Source organism: Brachionichthys hirsutus, chromosome 23 (genome assembly GCF_040956055.1).
Source record: "Brachionichthys hirsutus isolate HB-005 chromosome 23, CSIRO-AGI_Bhir_v1, whole genome shotgun sequence".
Lineage (NCBI taxonomy): Eukaryota > Metazoa > Chordata > Actinopteri > Lophiiformes > Brachionichthyidae > Brachionichthys > Brachionichthys hirsutus.
In genome coordinates, this window is record NC_090919.1 from 7,051,074 (window position 1) to 7,072,458 (window position 21,385).

At 48.3% G+C, this 21,385-nt stretch overlaps 1 protein-coding gene across 1 annotated transcript; it reads left to right on the forward strand.

The window, feature by feature from the left end:
* Positions 1 to 230: 230 nt before the first annotated feature.
* On the forward strand, positions 231 to 21,126 carry map4k2 (mitogen-activated protein kinase kinase kinase kinase 2). Its single transcript, XM_068756176.1, has 26 exons — positions 231 to 323; positions 6,563 to 6,620; positions 6,717 to 6,807; positions 6,922 to 6,986; positions 7,427 to 7,482; positions 7,745 to 7,792; positions 7,873 to 7,915; positions 8,017 to 8,089; positions 8,726 to 8,857; positions 8,934 to 8,996; positions 9,102 to 9,183; positions 10,087 to 10,185; positions 14,031 to 14,172; positions 14,269 to 14,444; positions 14,601 to 14,642; positions 15,212 to 15,296; positions 15,660 to 15,739; positions 17,373 to 17,433; positions 17,501 to 17,624; positions 18,531 to 18,589; positions 18,665 to 18,768; positions 18,860 to 19,121; positions 19,187 to 19,273; positions 19,369 to 19,439; positions 19,529 to 19,584; positions 20,741 to 21,126. Exons 1-26 carry the CDS (start codon positions 231 to 233, stop codon positions 20,826 to 20,828), a joined length of 2,340 nt encoding a protein of 779 aa, XP_068612277.1. The 3' UTR covers positions 20,829 to 21,126.
* The last annotated feature ends 259 nt before the right edge of the window (positions 21,127 to 21,385 follow it).

A 21,385-nucleotide genomic window follows, 5' to 3' on the forward strand; every position in this document is an offset into this window, starting at 1 on the left:
GTTCATAGTCCTCCACCGAGTCCACCACCATTAACAGCAGCCCTGTACCCAGACTCCTCCCCCCTGCTGATTGTACCCAGACTCCTCCCCCCTGCCGAGTCATCGGAGAACTTTTCTATTGATTGTACACGCACACGCACACACCCTGACAGGCAGCGTGGGCTCCCCTGATGTCCCCTCACACTCGCCACGGGGACTCGTGAACAGGACACGCGTGGCTGTCCCCGAACATGGACCGGATAGGCGTGTCGTTCCTGAACCCGCTGAACGACTACGAGTTAATTTACCGGATCGGCTGCGGAACTTACGGAGATGTGTTCAAGGTGAGTCGGAAAAAAGACACTCCGACTTCATGGAAGTCTGTTTGACTTTAGTCACGCAGTGTTGATGCAGATATTTAACCCAGTTAGACCAGAACCAGTATACCAGTATATCCAGCATACCAGTACAGTGTAACAGTATACCAGTACAGTATACTGGGTATACTGGAAGTGGCAGGATGCAAAGGGGGCATTGGATATATTATCTCCCCGCATGGATTCATCTCCTCCAAAACTGAAGAGGACTCCTTCAACACGTATTTTTAGGCGTCTATCTTCTGGAGGTCGCCTCTGTAGCGTAGCGTATCAAGGTCAGATGGAGCAGCAGGTAGCGGAGAACATGACCCGGGTGGTGGAGGGCTCGTCTGCTAATCAGAGGGTCAGGGGTTCAAACCCCGGCCCTGCAGCCCACATGTCACAGTGGCCTTGTTCCACCGGTGGGTGAGTGTGGTGCCTGTTACCGCCACTGTGTGAATGCTGGGGTGAATGCTGGGGTGGATGCTGGGGTGGATGCTGGGGTGAATAATGGGGTGAATGCTGGGGTGGATGCTGGGGTGGATGCTGGGGTGAATAATGGGGTGAATAATGGGGTGGATGCTGGGGTGAATGCTGGGGTGGATGCTGGGGTGAATGCTGGGGTGAATGCTGGGGTGAATGCTGGGGTGGATGCTGGGGTGAATAATGGGGTGAATAATGGGGTGGATGCTGGGGTGAATGCTGGGGTGGATGCTGGGGTGAATGCTGGGGTGAATAATGGGGTGAATAATGGGGTGAATGCTGGGGTGGATGCTGGGGTGAATGCTGGGGTGAATGCTGGGGTGAATGCTGGGGTGAATAATGGGGTGAATGCTGGGGTGGATGCTGGCCCCGCGTGTGAAGCGCTTTGTGACTAGCATGGTGCTATCAGTACCATCCATTGTGATTCAGGCTGGGTGAAGGACATCCCCCCCCCCCCCCCCCCACACACACACACACACTCAAAATATATGGAGGTTTATTTCAGGCTTGACTCTGAATGTCGTCCCAGGATGTCCCGGGGCGGAACAGGGAAGGCAGCAGGAAGCTCCATTGTGTTGTTGTGTCCCTCTGATGATGTCATCGCTGATGATGTCATCGCTGTCCCCGAATGTGGATGATTGGTGTTCTTTGAAGAAGTAAGAAAGTTGAACTGCAATGTTACTGAAAGACTGACTGAGGGCCATGATTAGTGTAATCAGCATTTACCAGCCCCCCCTGGATGAGAGACACCCCCCCCCCCCCCGAGATGAAACCATCTCGTTTTCAAGAGGGTCCTCAATCAGAACAACAAAAAATGCAGACATGCAAGAAACACACAATAAAAATGCTCTCTCCTTGCACACAAACAACACACATAAACACGTGCACACTCTCAAACAACATCCATACAAACATGCACACGTGGCTCTCTGTCAAAATAGTAATTTTAGATAATAATAGATATTTAAATTGCTCAACTGATATTATAGCAGATTTATCTATAAACATAAGATTAAGTGGTGTACGATTGACGTTTTTCTGAAATAACATTGAATGACATTTAGATTTATTAAGAAGAAGTTTATTGGCATGAAGCCTTATGGCTTCCCTATCAAAATCATTCTGAAGTGAGTGCTGAATGTCCATAATTTAATCTTTTGTGTAATAAATAACAGTGTCGTCAGCATAAATTTGGATATTACAGGAAAGGGGGAGATCATTAATAAAGATCGAAAATAATAGAGGACCAAGAGAGGAGCCCTGGGGCACACCCCTATCTATATAGCTTGAAAATTGGAGTGATTATTTTTAATGAGACGCATTGTTGACGATCCAATAAAAGATAATGATCAACCTACCAAATGCCTTTGTAAGGTCAATAAACAAAGCACGTAAGACAGCTGTTATCAAAGCCTGTGAAAATATCATTAGTAAAATTCAGCAAAGCAGAGGACGTAGAAAAGAATGCTCTAAAACCTGATTGAACAGAGGATAGAATATTAGCAAATAAATAATCCAAAAGCTGATTGAAAATAATTTTTTCAAAGACTTTAACAATGCTATTAATAATAGATATAGGTCTATAATTATTGAGTTTCCCAGCCCCCCCCCCCCCCCCCCCCCCCCTTGTGAAGGGGTATCACTCTCGCACATTTCCAGTCACAAGGTACCTCACAAGAGGAAAAAGATAAATTAAAAAGATTGGCTAAAGGAAATGAAAGAATATGGAAGCAAAGTTAATAAATTTGGCTTTAATTTGTACCCAGAAAAGCGCTATATAAAATAAATGCATTATTTATTATTATTATTAGATAATGCATTTATTTTATATAGCGCTTTTCCGGGTACTCAGATGTGCATTATTCATTCACTCCGTACTTGGTAAGGCTGCCAATCTGAGCCATCAGTCCTCCTGACCCCACCGACATTCACTCGCTCACTCATTCACACAGGCAATGTGGGTGAAGTGTCTTGCCCAAGGACACAACGACACATGTGCCGGAGCCAGGAATCGAACTACGTACCATCCCCAACCAACCCAAAGCCCCCCCCTTTGGGTTGGTTGGGGATGGTAGTTCGATTCCTGGCTCTAATGAACCAACCAACCCAAAGCCCCCCCCTTTGGGTTGGTTGGTTCATTAGTGAGCTCATGAGGAGTGAGCTTGGCAATGGCAATAAACTACTTGCGACTTCTGATACTTAACTAGACTTATCTAATATCTGGACGTCATCGACAATTAATTCCGAAATGTATTAAGAAAAATCTTATTGGCAATAATTTTGTCGCGCATCTGCTTCATTTTTAGAATTGCAGACTGGAGGACCTTCTCTTGCAGGATGGCGTGTGTGATTAAGGCGTTTTTCTCATCCGTTTTTTGTTTTCTCCATTTAGCTTTCTCAGATGCCCTTATGATCTTCCCTGGAAGCTTAATTGCCATCTGCTTCTCCCAAGCATTCACTTCCTTCTTCTTCTCAAACTGTTGCTCCTGCTTTTCTAACTCCTCGCACAATTGTAACAATTTCTTCCCACATTGATGCCTACGGACCCACTCCTTGCATTTTCTTTTGATTTCTTTGAAGGTCACGCAGGCTGGGTTCGCCTGGCATTCACTACTGGTTCTGCTGTTTGAATGTGACATCTCAGTGAATGGAGACTCAGGGTGAACGCATTTATAACAACTAACATCAAAGACTTCAAAAAAACTTCTAACATCAAAGACTTAATTAAGACTTTAAGTCATTGACTCATATATGGGGGGGCTCAGTGAAGTTGCCCCCCCTTCTCGTTAAAGATTTTTGTACCTTTAATTATACAGTTAAATATTATTTGTTTTACTTGGAACAGAGAAACGGGTGCTTTGACATGTCCTGGCTTGAGAACGTGTCGTTACCATGGTAATCGGTAACAGCGCTCGACTGTGTGTGTCCACATTCAAACTCCCGCCGGGACTCGTTGGTGATCTCTACAAATAATCAATGAATTAACTTCCAAGCCTCTTAAATGAGAAGTTACAATAGGATCCGACTCAGGTCGCTGCCACCTGACGTCTGTCCTCTATCTCACTTTAAGAGAGAGGATTTTAAACTCACCAGAATCGATCTCTGAGCAAAGAATAGTTTTTACCAGATCATAAAATCATTTTGTATATTCTACTCAAATCAATGTCAACATGAACAAGAATTACCCCTTTGAGATATCTGCTAAAGGTATAACTGTTACCCACTGGTGGCTTTTGTCCTTTTAACGCGTTTTGTCCTTTGGATCAGCACTAGACTGCACTTTGATGATCAAAGCAAAAACGTTGCTGTAATGACTTCAAAGCCCGATCTCATTACTCTGGACCTGACTAACACGATCACGGAGTGCTTAACCTTTTAATAAATGTCTGAATTAATTTTAATACCCAGAAGGCTCTTGGCTTCACTGTGGATTCTGTCTTCTTCCTCGTTCTGCTGGTCACCTGTCAGGGGTCACCACAGCAAATCAGCGTTCTAGTCGACTGAATTCATGTTTAAAATGAACAAAACTCATTTTCAAACAAACCAGAACATTTTAATTTGACAGGAAATTTGATAACTCGTCATAAATATCCACAGATGCGTTACAATCAGTGCAAAAAATCCCAACATGGGTTAAAACACAGAACCAGCTTGTTTTAGCAGCTCTGATTGGTTACTCACAACCAATCAGAGAGGGCATACATCAGGTTTGTGCTGGGTCACTTCCTCCTCCTATTTCCCCAGTGAACTTCAGTGGATTTAACAATTAGCATCGACAACTTAGCCTGGCAACCTAAGGCTAACTTGCCCCAATGCAGTGCTTCTCAATTATTTTCTGTTTTACGCCCCCCCCAGGAAGGAAAAAACATTTTGCGACCCCCCCCCCCTCCAAAAAAAACACACTCTTGTATCCTTATTAACATAAATAGAAATATGAAAAAGAAAGAAATATAGATCAACTTACAACAAGAATAACTTTATTACCATTTATTTTAGTCTGCAACAGAAAATATTTGAAGTGTATCAACTTGCCTGAAATCTTTTTTTTAATCCTCAAACTACAATTTATACAATTAAATAATAAATTAAATTATATAACATCAATAAATAATAATACATTAAAATTGATCAGCAACATTAAGTCAGGAGCACAAAATATAAAACACTTCAACCTACAAAACCAAAATGAAAAACCAATTGTGCTGATTTTCTTTTAGCAAAATGAGGAAGTCAGGTCTTTCCTCGTCTCCCACCGTAGTCACGGCGAAGCCAAGCGCTACGACGTAGCGTACGTAGCGTTACGTACGCTACGTCATATTTCCTCGTCTTGGTTTTTGACTGACCTTCCTTTGTCTTATCATCTCCGCCTCTCTGTTAAATATTTCTGTCTCTTGAGGGTTTGTTTACAACCGCTCTTCCTATCGCCTGCTCTGTGCTGTGTGTGCGACGCGCACATCAGCAAATGTCATCAGATTAAGCAATCATCTTGTAAACGTATTTATTTACAATAGTCAGAATTATTTATTGCCTTCAAGGTAAATATACATTTATCAGCCCAACACAAACGGATTCATTCAAAGGAAGTAAAGACCTGTCATTTTAAGCAAAATCAATGCTTAAGGCTAACCAACAACTCTGCATTACATTGTGGACATAGTTGCTAAGGCTAACTTGCCAAGGCTAATTGGTAAATCTCTTAGCATGCTACGCTACCAATTTCCATCAAACTTAATGCTAACCGCTAAACTAGCGGAACCCGACAGGTTCTTAACCCACCTGTCATTGACTGGTTCCTCCGTTCCACAGTCCAGGACAGCAGCCTTTAAACGTTCCCTTTAGATCCACCTGGTTTTATTCAGCAGGTGGCGCCACCACGACCTGGATGGCTGAGAGCCCGGACTGCTAGTTGTGCTATAATACCACGGTTAAATACCTTTCCAGGGAGCTGCGTCACAAGGTCCTTTATGTCCTTTAGAACCAAAGCGTATCTCGTGTTCTCCTTGTCAAACAGTCGCCCACGTCACGGAGGCCGTTTGAGGGATTCAGAACGCCAAACAGTTCTGCACTGATTCATTCCTTACTTATTTATATTTTTATACACCAATGACAGACTCCAAGTAACAGGGGCATCTCCAGATGTAGGGAGCGGCGTGGCCTGAACTTAGGAAGAATCTTAAAGTCATCGTCAGTTCCCTGCTTCTTGATTGATAAGAGTCAAAATGAGTATTAGAGATTCAGACGGATTAATTCTGCCGGACTGTCCGTCCGTCCGTCCATCCTTCTTCTTGTAGACTAGCTCTCGTCTCAAGCTGGGTCTTTTGCTCTGTAAGCGTTGCTTTCTCACCGTCACCATAGCTACAACCCGCTGGAGCCGCTACGACAGGATGTTGTTGCATGTTTGTCCAGCAGGGGGCAGCAGAGAGTCTCATGGACTGAAATGCATGCAGCTGCCTTTCAGAAAGACGCCTCAACAGTTTCTCGTGGCTTCGGTATGAGGACCAGCTCACCCTGAGGGGGGGGCGGGGTTCGAGTCCAAGAATACATTCAGAAAGTAGCTGTTAGCTCGTATCGTTGGGAACATGGCGCAGCGGGCTGAGAAGTGCTCTGATGAGATAAGCGTGCGTGGACAAGGCGTCTCTCGGCCTGGAGGGTATTGATTAGAATCCGCTGCTCTTAAAGGATTCACCAACGACGTCCAGCAAATGTCTTCCGTCTGTCTTCCGTCTGTCTTCTGTCTCTCGCAGGCTCGTCACATCCAGACGTCCGAACTGGCAGCTGTCAAGATCGTCAAGTTGGACCCGGGTAATTTTCAGTGGAGGGAAATCGCCTCGTTAACGGCGTTACATTTTAACTGTAGGGATTGATGGGTCTTCTTTCCCCCCTTCTTTGCCTGCTCAGGCGATGACATCACCTCCCTACAGCAGGAGATCACGATGATGAAGGAATGCAAGCACAGAAACATCGTGGCCTACTTCGGCAGCTACCACCGGTGCGGTGTGACTTCCTGTTGCTGGATTCCTCTTCGCCGAGCGCTCCAGAGCGATCTTTACGCCCTCCGTTAGAAATGACTGATGACGGTTGAGTGTGCCCCCCCCCCCCCCAGGAACGCCCAGCTGTGGATCTGTATGGAGTATTGCGGCGGAGGCTCGCTTCAGGATATGTATCATGGTATTAGTGCATGGAAGCTTCGGAGTCTGAAGCGCTGCGCTAACATTGCTAACACTAACTTCCATGATTGTCCTCAGCTAGGCTAAAGGCTAAGTTGACCCCCGTTGACCTTTATCTAAGCATCTCAGCACACTGGCCGTTTCATTGTAGTCTTGGCATGCAGGATCTCTACGGTCCTCCTTCCCCTGGAGGCCGCGAGCTGCTGATCTCGCCGCTGATCTTGCCGCTGATCTCGCCGCTGATCTCGCCGCTGATCTTTCCGCTGATCTTTCCGCTGATCTCGCCGCTGATCTTTCCGCTGATCTTTCCGCTGATCTTGCCGCTGATCTTTCCGCTGATCTTGCCGCTGATCTCGCCGCTGATCTCGCCGCTGATCTCGCCGCTGATCCCTCAGCTGATCTCTCCGCTGATCTTGCCGCTGATCTCGCCGTTCCTTGCAGTAACGGGCCCGTTAAAGGAGAAGCAGATCGCCTTCGTGTGCAGAGAAACCCTGCAGGCAAGGCTCCTGGGCTGAAAGGCTTCTTGTTGCTTATGAAATGTGAAACTGATCAGGCTGCTGATGTACAGAAGGTGCTTGTTTTAGCGAGTTAGCCTCGCGAGATCGCCAAAGTAAAAGCGGTGATTGTGCGTCTGTTTCCTCACGTCTGATCGTTATTCATTTAAAGCGTATTAATATTTAGGCTTTAGAGAATGTACACGTTCATTGTGTTGGGGGGTCCACAACACAATCTGATGGTGTCTTTCTGCACCTCTTCCAGGGTCTGTGTCACTTGCATGAAACTGGCAAAATACATAGAGACATAAAGGTAAGACGTCTTTCTCAGATTTGTAGCGTTACAGTCTGGACGGTACGTAAGAACGGTTTGTGCGTTTGTGTGCTGTGAAGGGAGCCAACATCCTTCTGACAGAGCGAGGAGACGTGAAACTCGGTGAGCGGTGAAACACACCGGATTAAACCGGATTAAACCGGATTAAACCGGCCGTCTGCACCGGATGTCAACCTGAAAGTCCCCCCCCCCCCTGTGTCAAGCCGATCTGGGCGTGGCAGCAGAGATCAGCTCCTCCGTAGCTAAAAGGAAGTCGTTCATAGGAACGCCTTACTGGTAAGACGCCTGTTAATATCTACTACTGCACCTCCTACTTGTCCCCTGAGGGGTCGCCACAGCAACCCAACCTTCTCCACTTCACCCTGTCCTTTGCATCGTCCTCCCCAACACCAGCGACTCTCATGTCCTCCCTCACTACGTCCATGTCTCTTCTCCCGGGTCGTCCTCTAGTCCTGTCCTTTGCATCGTCCTCCCCAACACCAGCCACTCTCATGTCCTCCCTCACTACGTCCATGTCTCTTCTCCTGGGTCGTCATCTAGCCCTGTCCTTTGCATCGTCCTCCCCAACACCAGCCACTCTCATGTCCTCCCTCACTACGTCCATGTCTCTTCTCCTGGGTCGTCCTCTAGTCCTGTCCTTTGCATCGTCCTCCCCAACACCAGCCACTCTCATGTCCTCCCTCACTACGTCCATGTCTCTTCTCCTGGGTCGTCCTCTAGTCCTGTCCTCTGACAGCTCCATCCTCAGCATCCTTCTACCGATATAGTAACTTCACTGCCCCCCCGGGGACCGTCTCGTTTACACACATGTATTTTCAGGCCTTTAGCAGTAAAGCGGTCCCCTCAGAGACACGTCACCACATTGAGTTGGTCCTCTAATTTGCTGGCCTCCTCTTCTGTCTCCACCTCCAGGATGGCTCCAGAGGTGGCTGCAGTGGAGAAGAAAGGCGGGTACAACCATCTGTGTGACATCTGGGCTGTCGGGATCACCGCCATCGAGCTGGCCGAGCTGCAGCCGCCCATGTTTGACCTTCACCCGATGAGGTCAGCCGCGCTGGGAAGTCGGCATACGCGCCAAAGAGACATTTGGAACCCTGTGATTATTAAAACATGATTTCAGAGCGCTGGTGCTGATGTCCAAGAGGAACTTCCAACCTCCACGGCTCAAGGATAAATCCAAGTGGTGCGTGTGAGCCCGTACGAGGTCGCCTGTACGAGGTCGCCGGGCCGGCTGCGCTCGCTTTGACCTGCGATGGCTCCGCCCTCGGCTGCTTCCTTTCCTCTCCAGGTCTGCAGGATTCCAGAGCTTCGTGAAGACGGCTCTCATTAAAAGTCCTCGTAAACGACCTCCAGCGGAGACGCTGCTGCAGGTGGGCGAGCTGCTCAGCGACTCTGCCCTCGTGTTTGCAATAATTCACCCAATTTCAGGAGGTTTCCTTCGATTTATATCAACTAGAGAATAAGAGAGATAAAAGAGACCCGGCTATAATAGCATAGAGTTTATTACATTGCAGTACAGGAATAGAGTACACCTCCCTGAACCATCGTTTAAAATGCAATCACCGTCCCACTGTCCAACTGTCCAACTGTCCCACTGTCCCACCGTCCCACCGTCCCAGCCGGCGTCCTTGGGCAGCCTGCCCCTCGGGTCCTGTCAGCTGGGGCAGATTGCTTCCTGCATGGATCTGGTGAAGCCGTCTTTTATTTTGTCTTCCACGTGTCCTCCTGTCTTTTACTTTCCTGGCAGTCGTAACTTCCCTTTGATCAACGCTCACAATAATTAAAATCAATGAAACGCTGGTTTAATAGAAATAACCGGGTTTAAAATGACAACACGAAGTCAAGGTCAAGAAACCCGCTTAAAAATACATCAAATTATTTCTTTAAAAAATCATCAATCAATTGAATAGCATACCCCCCCCCCCCTCGCTTAAAGCATCTGATTTACCATTTTAAAAACGCTTAGCTTATAATACACTTTATTTTAATAGTTTCTAATGTTGCACCGTTATATTATCCTGACTGTTTAAAACATCTTTACATAGAAAACAAATCCTTTCATTGAACAAATGAGAATCTTTGAATTTTAGATCCGGTGCAGTTTAATAATAATTTTTATCTGTAATGAATGGATGGATGAATGAATGGACGGACAAACATTTGCATAATCATCAGCCACGTCATTCTTCTACACACGTGATTATTCCTGACCCTGGATCAGTTAAAGCTAACCGTTAAAGCTAACCGTCCCTGATCTCTGATTGGCCCTCCAGCATCCGTTTGTGACTCAGCTACTGACCCGTAACCTCATCATGGAGCTGCTGGATGGGGTCGACAGCAGCATGGGGGGCAACCTGGAGGTCAACCTGGAGGTCAGTGCTGCAAGACGGGACACGGTGAAATATCACAAAGTAAATATATCTCTGATTCGTGGGACAGTGTCTCCTCCTGCCTGGTTCTTTGTGGGACAGTGTCTCCTCCTGCCTGGTTCTTTGTGGGACAGTGTCTCCTCCTGCCTGGTTCTTTGTGGGACAGTGTCTCCTCCTGCCTGGTTCTTTGTGGGACAGTGTCTCCTCCTGCCTGGTAACCAGATGTCCGTTTCTGTGTCTCTCAGCGAGGCCCTTCTGACGAAGACTGGAGTCTGTCTGGAGATGAAGACAGAACACCGTAAGTTCCTGCTGATAAATGACCCCCCCCCCCCCAGTCCCCACAGGGGGACTAACTCCAGTCCGTGTTCACTATAACTCAGTGGCGGGCGGTGCATTTTACACCTAGGCCTTCAGTGAAGTCCTACTTAGTCCGACTTGAATAAATACCCCTCATAATACCATCATTTATGACACCACTGCTTTAGAAATAATGTACAAACACACACTTACGCACTACCGGGTGCTGCATCACCTCAATCGTGTACAACGCAGGATATTTTTTCCGGAGCATTTAAAAATCAATAAACTGCATCAGCAATTAAAACTTACCACTATACGTGGTACTATCAAAGTTATAAATAAAAGGGAATTTTTCCAAAGCGTTTTAAAGTCCACCATGAAGCTTTAAATTGCGAACTTGCAGTTTAATATAAGAAAGACTGCAATACAACGTGTTGTACTTCCACTACAATCACACAGCTGCACCGGCGCACCACATTATTTACACACATTGCATTTACGGTATATCTGTGATTTTATTTCGTTATCATGTTAAATAAATAAAATGTTGGTACTCACCAAAACGGCCGTCCCGTTTGAAAACAAAATCCATTCTCCTTTCTTAAAGTTCCTAAATCCAGTGTTGCTCCAAACATTAAATCGATCCCTTGCAAACAAAGGGCATTCCCAGCAGAACAATTTGCAGCGACTCTCAGAAGCTGTAAGCCAAAAGTTTGAAGCCTGGAAGCGGCGTACCAATCCTTTCCCCACCTGGGACAGGTTAGCTAGCTCCGGAGCTAGCTTGAAGCTAGCTCTTCCGAGCCGAAGCTAGTAGCTTCTCTGTAAAGGTCCGTCTTGAAAATGGCCTTTCAAGAATATCCACAACCAAATACACACTTTCCCCTCCTTCGGCCATTGTGGGTTAAAAGCGCAGGAATAATTGTGGTTTTATCTTCGGTCGGTCGCGCCGTACCGGTGCCAGCTGATTAGCTGATGACGCAATATGCCTAGCGCTGCCCTCGCACACGGAGTATCCAATCACAGGCAGGAAGGCCTTACTTTCACCAACTCGTGATCTGATTGGCTATCGCAACTGTCTATCAACTCTAAGAGCCAATCACAGGACGCGTTATTGAGTTGTGACGTGAGACAAGCAGGAAGGACTTGTTTCACCAACTACACAGACGGCAAGCAGCGCTGATTCTGAAGGTCTCGGACGGATAGTACTTGCCACTGGTACTATGAAATCCGCCTGGCAACACAAGCTAGCTGAATTCTGATTGGATAAAAACTCTCACCTAAAAATACATCACTGTAATATAATATAACATGAATGTGAAGAATATATATATATATATACATAAAATTAAATTGATTTTATCATAAATATGATCATGTATTCTTAGTGTTTAATATATTTATTAATTTCACACAGAGAATAACAAACCGAAATACAGACAATACAAAGAATGAAAATAGAAGTAAAGAAAACAAATAAAAAAATAAAAAAAAATAAAAAAATAAAAAAAATAATGTAAATAAATCCCACCCAAACCCACCCCTGTTCACTGTCAATCAAACAACATATTAAATTTCACATCAATACAAAATAAGACCTATTGTACTTGAGTCAGCACAAATATGCTGGATCGAACAAACGGTCACTCCTGGACCTGAGTAGAAGGTTGGTCAAAAAATATTAGAAAAGGCTTCCATACTTTATAAAATTCTTTTTCAGAACCCCTCAAAACAAATCTGATCTTCTCTAGTTTGAGATAGAATAATACATCTTTAATCCACTGTGACACAGTGGGTGGAGCTGCATCCTTCCACTTCAAAAGAATTAAACATCGTGCCAACAATGTAGAGAAGGCGATTCGTTTCTGACCCCCTGCCAGTAGTGCCAAGCCTTCATTGTCAACCCCAAACAAAAATAATAATGGTTTACGTGTTATCCTGATGCTGAATACGGAAGAAAATATATCACAGACACCCCCCCAAAATTGTTGTATCCTGGGACAGAACCAAAACATATGGATCAAAGTGGCATCTGCCGATTTACATCTTTCACAAGTTGGGTCGATTTGAGGGCATCTTTACCAGTTTTGCTTTGCTAAGATGTGCCCTGTGTACCACTTTAAACGGAATAAGGCAGTGTCTTGCACACATGGAGGATGTGATCATGTATTCTTGATTTCTGGTTATGTTAGGCAAGCAGAGAAGGCCTTGCATGCCCTGACCGCCCGCCACTGCTATAACTCCAGGCCGTGTTCACTATAACTCCAGGCCGTGTTCACTATAACTCCAGTCCGTGTTCACTATAACTCCAGGCCGTGTTCACTATAACTCCAGGCCGTGTTCACTATAACTCCAGGCCGTGTTCACTATAACTCCAGTCCGTGTTCACTCTAACTCCAGTCCGTGTTCACTATAACTCCAGGCCGTGTTCACTATAACTCCAGTCCGTGTTCACTATAACTCCAGGCCGTGTTCACTATAACTCCAGTCCGTGTTCACTATAACTCCAGGCCGTGTTCACTATAACTCCAGTCCGTGTTCACTGTAACTCCAGTCCGTGTTCACTATAACTCCAGTCCGTGTTCACTATAACTCCAGTCCGTGTTCACTATAACTCCAGTCCGTGTTCACTATAACTCCAGTCCGTGTTCACTATAACTCCAGTCCGTGTTCACTATAACTCCAGTCCGTGTTCACTCTAACTCCAGTCCGTGTTCACTATAACTCCAGTCCGTGTTCACTATAACTCCAGTCCGTGTTCACTATAACTCCAGCCCGCGTTCACTATAACTCCAGTCCGTGTTCACTATAACTCCAGGACCGTTAGAACCTGCTCGGAACACGAGAAGTGTAAATCCCAGCTCCGGGTTCTGTCACATTCAAACCGGCTCTTTTGTTGCAGAAGGCCCCCCCCCCATCCTGAATGAAACTGGGTTTGTGTTCATTCCCATCTCATCCCTGTCCTGCTGACCTTCACTCAGTGTGCGTCTCTTCTTCTGTGGTGTTGCCGAGCGACGCCTTCGTGCTGCTGCCTCCAGGATCCCAGCATGTCCAGCTTCGTATCAGACGACGTGACTTTAGGTTCTGCTGCACTTTGTCTTTCAGGAGTTTAACTCTTCGGAGGGCATCAGCTGATGTGAGTACCCGTCGCCTACTTGTGCTGATTCCTTCCTCGTGTTGTTGGCGTGCACGCCTTCACGATGCCTGCAGGAAGTGAGACAAAGGAAACCCCGAGCACTGACCCTCACCACAAAAAGACACAAATGCATTTTGTATTACAAAAACACAGAACTGGAATTTAAGTACTCGATGCAAAAACCCGGCAGAATTAAACTGTGTTTAGAAGCTTCACTAAGATGGAAGCAGAAATACGTTCAAATAAAACTAGAACAGCCCTCAGAGAGCACAGACCTCCCCCAAGCAGCTCGTCCCCCTCCTAACTGGTGATCTGGATCAGCACCGGAAGGTTCTAGATGGTTCTAGAACCCCCCCGGAAGCCTCGTCTTCTGCTGCTCCGCTGGGGTTGTGTGATGTCTGCTGGTGCTTTTCAGGGAAGCGGGTCGGTCCCTCCATCGACGGCGTCCCTGCCAGCCTTCGGGACAGCAATGTCAAGTAAAGAGGACGCGATGCTTCGGCCGAGCTTCACGATGGGCGCCGACACGGCCGCCGCCTCGGACGCCGGTCTCACGGCAGGTAAACCTTCGCTCATCGCTCTCGCCACCGCGGGGTGAGCGACACCGTCACGCTTCACGTCTTTATGTCGGGTCGAGGCAGTCCTCCCCATGACAGTGCTGTCCAGAAGCTCAGCCACACGAGACATCAGGCAGCGCTGCACGGGGCCGCGTCTGCCCTTGGGGGGCGCTGAACTAGTGGGGGGAGGCAAAACGGCCACTGCTTCCCCTCCGAGGAGAGAGTCCCCGCTGTCGGCTGAATGGACCCTCCTGAGGCAAAGGACCGAGGACTCTGTGAGTCGTCAGCAAACACAAATCAATAGCAGCCGGCGCCGTGCCGGACTCGGGGCCGTGCCCCCGAACAAACTGTCCATCCCTCCGTTGCTGTTCTGACTGCATTTCTTTCCTTCTCGATGTCGTTTGTCCTGCGTCGCCCTTGAAATGTCCCAGAGGGCTGATCGTCACGGTCTCCCGCCGACCCCTCGTGTCCACGTAAGTGTGAGATACTTCGGCACGTAGCCTGCGGTATAAGGCACCGATGAGCCCGTTGAAGACAAGCGTCTCTTTCCTGCTCACTGAGAAGGAACAGGGACAAGTGGACAAGTGGACACGTTTACAACGCAAAGACAGAATGAACTCATATTCGATGCTGCATCTCGCAAAGTGTAGAAAATGTCTCTGATCTCATTGTCAGTGAGTCTCAGAGCTCCGTAGCTGAGATGTGTATTATTATTATTATGTGTGTCAAAGCTTCGCGTTAGCAGCGGCTTTTAACGCGGGGCTGGACTTCTGGTTCTGTCCTCGACACTTTGACCCAAGAAGCTGATTCAGATCCCCCCCCCCCCCCCCCCCCAAAGTCAAGATGTAGAAGTGTAAGAACGGACGAGGTCTGGAATGTAAAGATCCATGTCGGGTTTCTTCAGACGGATGTCGGCTTGATTCGTGCACGTTAGACAGTTGCTGCTTGCTTGTGGCCAGTTGGAGTCAGTACAACTTATGAACGTATTCATAGATTACTTCTAGACTCATTGTAGTACTCACATGCGTTCTTGGTCCTGCAGATGGGAGCCTGCTTCTCCAAAGTCTTCAACGGTTGTCCTCTTAGACTCCATGGAGCCGCGACGTGGGTTTTACCCGAGACACGAGGTGAAAGCAGGCTTGTGTGTGTGACGTCGTCACCGCTGACGGTTCCACCTTTAAGTAAAGGCTTGTACTACTCAGATCAGTACCTTATAAATAAAGGCTTGTACTACTCAGATCAGTACCTTATAAATAAAGGCTTGTACTACTCAGATCAGTACCTTATAAATAAAGGCTTGTACTACTCAGATCAGTACCTTATAAATAAAGGCTTGTACTACTCAGATCAGTACCTTATAAATAAAGGTTTGTACTACTCAGATCAGTACCTTATAAATAAAGGCTTGTACTACTCAGATCAGTACCTTATAAATAAAGGCTTGTACTACTCAGATCAGTACCTTATAAATAAAGGCTTGTACTACTCAGATCAGTACCTCATTCTGGGTGCAGAGGAGGGGATCTACACTCTGAACCTGAACCAACTTCACCAAGATGCACTAGAGAAGGTAAGAAAATGACTGGGGAGTGAGACATGAGGGACGCTGTCCTGCAAACGTCTGTTTGAGACAGAAATGAGGGACGCTGTCCTGCAGCGTCTGTTTGAGACAGAAATGAGGGACGCTGTCCTGCAGCGTCTGTTTGAGACAGAAATGAGGGACGCTGTCCTGCAGCGTCTGTTTGAGACAGAAAAGAGGGACGCTGTCCTGCAGCATCTGTTTGAGACAGAAAAGAGGGACGCTGTCCTGCAGCATCTGTTTGAGACAGAAATGAGGGACGCTGTCCTGCAGCATCTGTTTGAGACAGAAATGAGGGACGCTGTCCTGCAGCGTCTGTTTGAGACAGAAATGAGGGACGCTGTCCTGCAGCATCTGTTTGAGACAGAAATGAGGGACACTGTCCTGCAGCGTCTGTTTGAGACAGAAATGAGGGACGCTGTCCTGCAGCGTCTGTTTGAGACAGAAATGAGGGACGCTGTCCTGCAGCGTCTGTTTGAGACAGAAATGAGGGACGCTGTCCTGCAGCGTCTGTTTGAGACAGAAATGAGGGACGCTGTCCTGCAGCGTCTGTTTGAGACAGAAATGAGGGACGCTGTCCTTTAGCATCTGTTTGAGACAGAAAAGAGGGACGCTGTCCTGCAGCGTCTGTTTGAGACAGACATGAGGGACGCTGTCCTGCAGCATCTGTTTGAGACAGAAATGAGGGACGCTGTCCTGCAGCATCTGTTTGAGACAGGAATGAGGGACGCTGTCCTGCAGCTTCTGTTTGAGACAGAAATGAGGGACGCTGTCCTGCAGCATCTGTTTGAGACAGAAATGAGGGACGCTGTCCTGCAGCATCTGTTTGAGACAGACGGAGGGACGCTGTCCTGCAGCTTCTGTTTGAGACATAGAAGAGGGACGCTGTCCTGCAGCTTCTGTTTGAGACAGAAATGAGGGACGCTGTCCTGCAGCATCTGTTTGAGACAGAAATGAGGGACGCTGTCCTGCAGCATCTGTTTGAGACAGACGGAGGGACGCTGTCCTGCAGCTTCTGTTTGCATGTTTAAAAAAGTCATACATGCTCCTCTTGAACTGGATCTAGTCCAACATTCATTTTGGGACATGTCCCCAGTCTTCCAGTGTTTCATCAAATTTAAAGAAACTTGTAATGTGAAAGAGAAGATGAAAAAGTCCCGTCCTCCGTCCAGGTTTCAGGGTAATCCGGTCCCCCGTCCAGGTTTCAGGGTAATCCGGTCCCCCGTCCAGGTTTCAGGGTAATCCGGTCCTCCGTCCAGGTTTCAGGGTAATCCGGCCCTCCGTCCAGGTTTCAGGGTAATCCGGTCCCCCGTCCAGGTTTCAGGGTAATCCGGTCCCCCGTCCAGGTTTCAGGGTAATCCGGTCCCCCGTCCAGGTTTCAGGGTAATCCGGTCCCCCGTCCAGGTTTCAGGGTAATCCGGTCCCCCGTCCAGGTTTCAGGGTAATCCGGTCCTCCGTCCAGGTTTCAGGGTAATCCGGCCCTCCGTCCAGGTTTCAGGGTAATCCGGTCCCCCGTCCAGGTTTCAGGGTAATCCGGTCCCCCGTCCAGGTTTCAGGGTAATCCGGTCCTCCGTCCAGGTTTCAGGATGACCCAGGTGTGTCTAACGGTCTCTGCTCCTCACAGCTGCTGCCTCGGCGGTGCACGTGGCTGCACGTCATGAACGATGTGCTGATGTCAGTATCAGGTAACGCGCCTCGTCCTGCACGGACTTTGGGAGGGACCCGGCTCTGAGACAGTGTCCTTTCTGCTAGGGACGTCTCCGCAGCTTTACTCCCACGATTTGACAGCTCTGTTCGAGCAGAGAGGACGTCTGCAGGACAGACCCAGCGGTCTGTCCCTCAGCACCAGCCGCTTCTCTGAGAGGATCCGGCCCAGGTAGGACCATTACGTATCCCACGGCAACACTCGCATCTGGTGCGACATCTTACAGGTTGTTATTCCGACCTTTCCTATTGCACAGTGAAACGGCCCAGGGTCAGGGGTCCAGGGTCGGCCCGGGGGGGTCCACGGTCTGCCTGGGGGGTCCAGGGTCTGCCTGCGAGGTCCAGGGTCTTCCCGGGGGGTCCAGGGACTGTTTTCATGTGATTTTCTTCCCAAAGGCTGACCTTTAAAACCCTTTAAATAAATCTGGACTATTAAATCATTTACTTTGTGCTCTTTTCCTCGTCTCCTGGACAAGGGGACATTGCTCTGGGTTGGTCCACGTGTCTGTCTGTGTGTCCATCCATCCGGACCTTTGCTCAGGTTCCCGTTCGGGCTTTGACTTTCACAAACGCTGTTGACCTCAGGCTCAACGTTCCTGCCGGCTCCCTCGAGCCGCCCCCCCCGCGTTCGTTCGGCACCGTTGCTCCTGTTGCCACGGTGACCGGGACGGATGGCGTGCCTCTCCCTGTGACCGCGTTAAGAGTCGGTCTTGTTCGAGGCATGAACCGCCGACGGCACCGCTGGTGTCCTCTGCGGACCTCATGGAAGTCTGCAGAGGACACGTCCTCTCCCACCGTTCTCCCATGTCTTGCAGAGGCCTCCTTGTCTCTTTGTCTCCTTGTCTCCTTGTCTCTTTGTCCCCACTGTCTATTTGTGTCCTCTTGTCATTACGTCTGCCACACAAGATCTTATATTACGGAAGAGACTACCGCTCCACTCCCCGTCCTTTAAAAAAGACACTCAGTGAGACTCAGAGTCCCGAGCATGTCTTACAGGAATGTCCATGTCCACTAGCGGCCGCGTGGAGAGACGCCGTCTTCACTCGGACATGACCTGCCGTTCTCTCTCAACCCGCAGAACATTTGGCCTCTCTGTGAAGATGGTCGGCACTAAAGGCTGCAGAAGATGCAGCGTGGGTGAGCTGAATGCCCCCCCCCCCCCCCCCCCCCACGCCGGGTTTGTTTGAGCTGCATCCTCCTTCTCTTGCTCAGCCACCGACCCCCACACCGGCAGCACGTTCCTCTGCGGGGCGGTCCCCGCTGGCCTCGCCCTGCTGCTGTGGGACAAGCCGCTGCAGAGGTTCATGCGTCTCCAGGTTCGTTCCAGCCTTTCGTGACCTTGACGAAGCCTGAAGGTCGTACTGAGTGAGACGTGGCGCTGTTCCGTCCCGCTTGTTGGACTTTCAGCACATCGCCGTCGGGCTGCCGGACGCTCTGCCCGTATTCCAGCTGTTGGTGTTGGCGACGGACGAGGTCCCCCAGCTGTGTGTCGGCGTGAGAGAGGGCGGAGCCCCAAACGGCCGACGGCTGCAAGTCGACGTCGTCGAGCTGAGCGGCGCCGCTGCGCCTGCACCAGGTGGGACGGGCTGCTGCGTTTACAGAGAGAGAGGACGCACGGCCACGCAGGTCACCCAGCTGGACCGAGACACCATCCTCACTGCCGTCCACAGTAAGACACGCCCAAACCTCCTCAGACATTCTCCGCTGTTTGGTTTCTAACGAACTTTGTCTCAGACACCGTTAAGATTGTGGACCTGCAGGGACGCCTGTCCAACGCGCTGCCTCCTGAAATGGTCTTTGACTTCCCCATTGAAACGCTAGGTAGACACACCGACGTCTCAGCGGGCGTGGCGGGGCGTGGCGGGGGCGTGGCGGGACGCTCCCGTTGACCGCTGGCTGACATGTCGTATTCTCAGTCTGCTTGCAGGACAGCGTCCTGGCTTTCTGGAAGCACGGGCTGACGGGACGGAGTTTTTATTCCGATGAGGTAAAGAACGAGAACGTTTGAGCTCGTGTGTTTGTGATTCCGCTAAATTAAGGGCGTATAAAAAGGGGGCGTTTCTACTTGTCCTGCAGGTAACGCAAGAAATCACAGACAAGAGTCGAGTATTCAAAGTTTTGGGGACAAACAGGTATCTGCCATTCACTAGTGGAACAGTGGCACGAGTATTGAGTGGAGTATAATATAAATACACAAATGGGTTTTCACTGTGCTTTACACCCAAATACTGGAAGTGAGAGCAGGAAGGCGTGGCACCGTTGTCACGTAGCTTCCACGGTTCCGTTAGCGTCTTCCGTGTGCAGCCAACAGGAAGTTGTTCCTGGCACACGTCATTGTTCGGTGATATCTGGAGGTGTCCTCAGGTGTCCTCAGGTGTCCCCAGGTGTCCTCAGGTGTCCCCAGGTGTCACCGAACTCTCTGGAATGCAAAGCTAATGATTTTTTGTGGGAAAGTCGAGCCAGCTGTGTTGTATGAAGATGAAAGCATTGCTGCGTTGCACAGCCCCCCCCCCCCATTACCTCATACTTTTCCCTGTCTCCCCCCTTTCCCATCCTGACCTGTTTCCTATTGGTCTATACCACGAGGCTTCCTCGTAGACCCATATGCAGCATTATTAAACTATGTTCGTTTTTTTAAAGGATCTGATACGTCGAGTTGTAGAAGTTAAGTCTTGAAAATATTATTGCAGGGACGACTTTTGTTAAGAAGGTTCTGATTTGAGCTTCTCGATGGGAGAAGCCGAGTCGTCTGGATTTCACGTTTCCGGGTCCAAAATGAGTCCCTGCGTGAGCTCCGATGTGATTGGCTAAACCGTGGCGGTGTTTTGGGCAGAGATGCTGCAGAAAGCTCTGTTTGGGTTTCACTTAGGCATTCGTCACTCTCACACTACTGTTTACACATTTCACAAGGTCATTGAGTTGAGATCAGGTCATTGGATTGGATGGGAACAGCTGTGTGTCGTCTGCATAGCAGTGACGTGAGACGATAACACACTGGGACTGCGGTTTTTGGCTTGAGACCCACTTTTTGTCCCTTTCTGCTGACAGTGTTCCTGACCTCACAACCAGAACTCCCATTGGCCAGTAAAATTACACTTTGAATTGAAGCTAGCGATGATTGGGTGTTGCCTGCCATCGTTTCATCGTTAGATTTAATCAAAGCTTGGTTTGTTGTTAATCCAAAATATATTTCAAAATCCTGGGATTTATGTGTTTTACTAAAAAGGCTTCAGGCCAACTCTATTTTTGAGGGTTGATGAGGCTGGATTGTCTCTTGCCCTCTTCCAGGGACATCGTCCTTCAGAGCACGCCAACAGACGCCCCCTCAGCGAGGAGCAACCTGCATATCCTGACCGGACATGAAAGCAGTTACTGAGGACGAAGGGCTCGGGCTGACCTGGAGGCTGTCCTCTAATGGAAATGAGACAATGCTGGACCTTCCGGGGGACTCCTTTCGTCCCCAAAGCGCCGGCTCTTAACTGCGGAACGTTCCAAACAGGTGTCGTTGAGGCATTCCGCTTCCTCGATCCAAACCTGTTTCCATCGTGTTATAATTGAGAATATATTTACAAACCTTTATGAAGTTGATGGAAAAGATTAGCAAATGATCGCTTTCTGTTTGATTTATACTTTCATCATTTATAGAGCCGTTGTTATATAAAATATATAAGAGAAACGAGTGAATATGTAACAAGTTTACTAAAATAAAGCTGCAAAACACTACATTTCATACAAATTCAAAATCACGGAAGGCTTTATTCACACCGGTCATGTTGCTTTATGTCCAACTTCTGCTGATACTTGTACTGTATCGTGTACACACTGACGTATCGGGTTGTTTGTGGGTCTATTTTTGCTTGACAGCGACTTTGAGAAAGGCTGGAGAACATGATAGAAACACGATGGCATCTGAAACATCTCATGGTTGTGAGT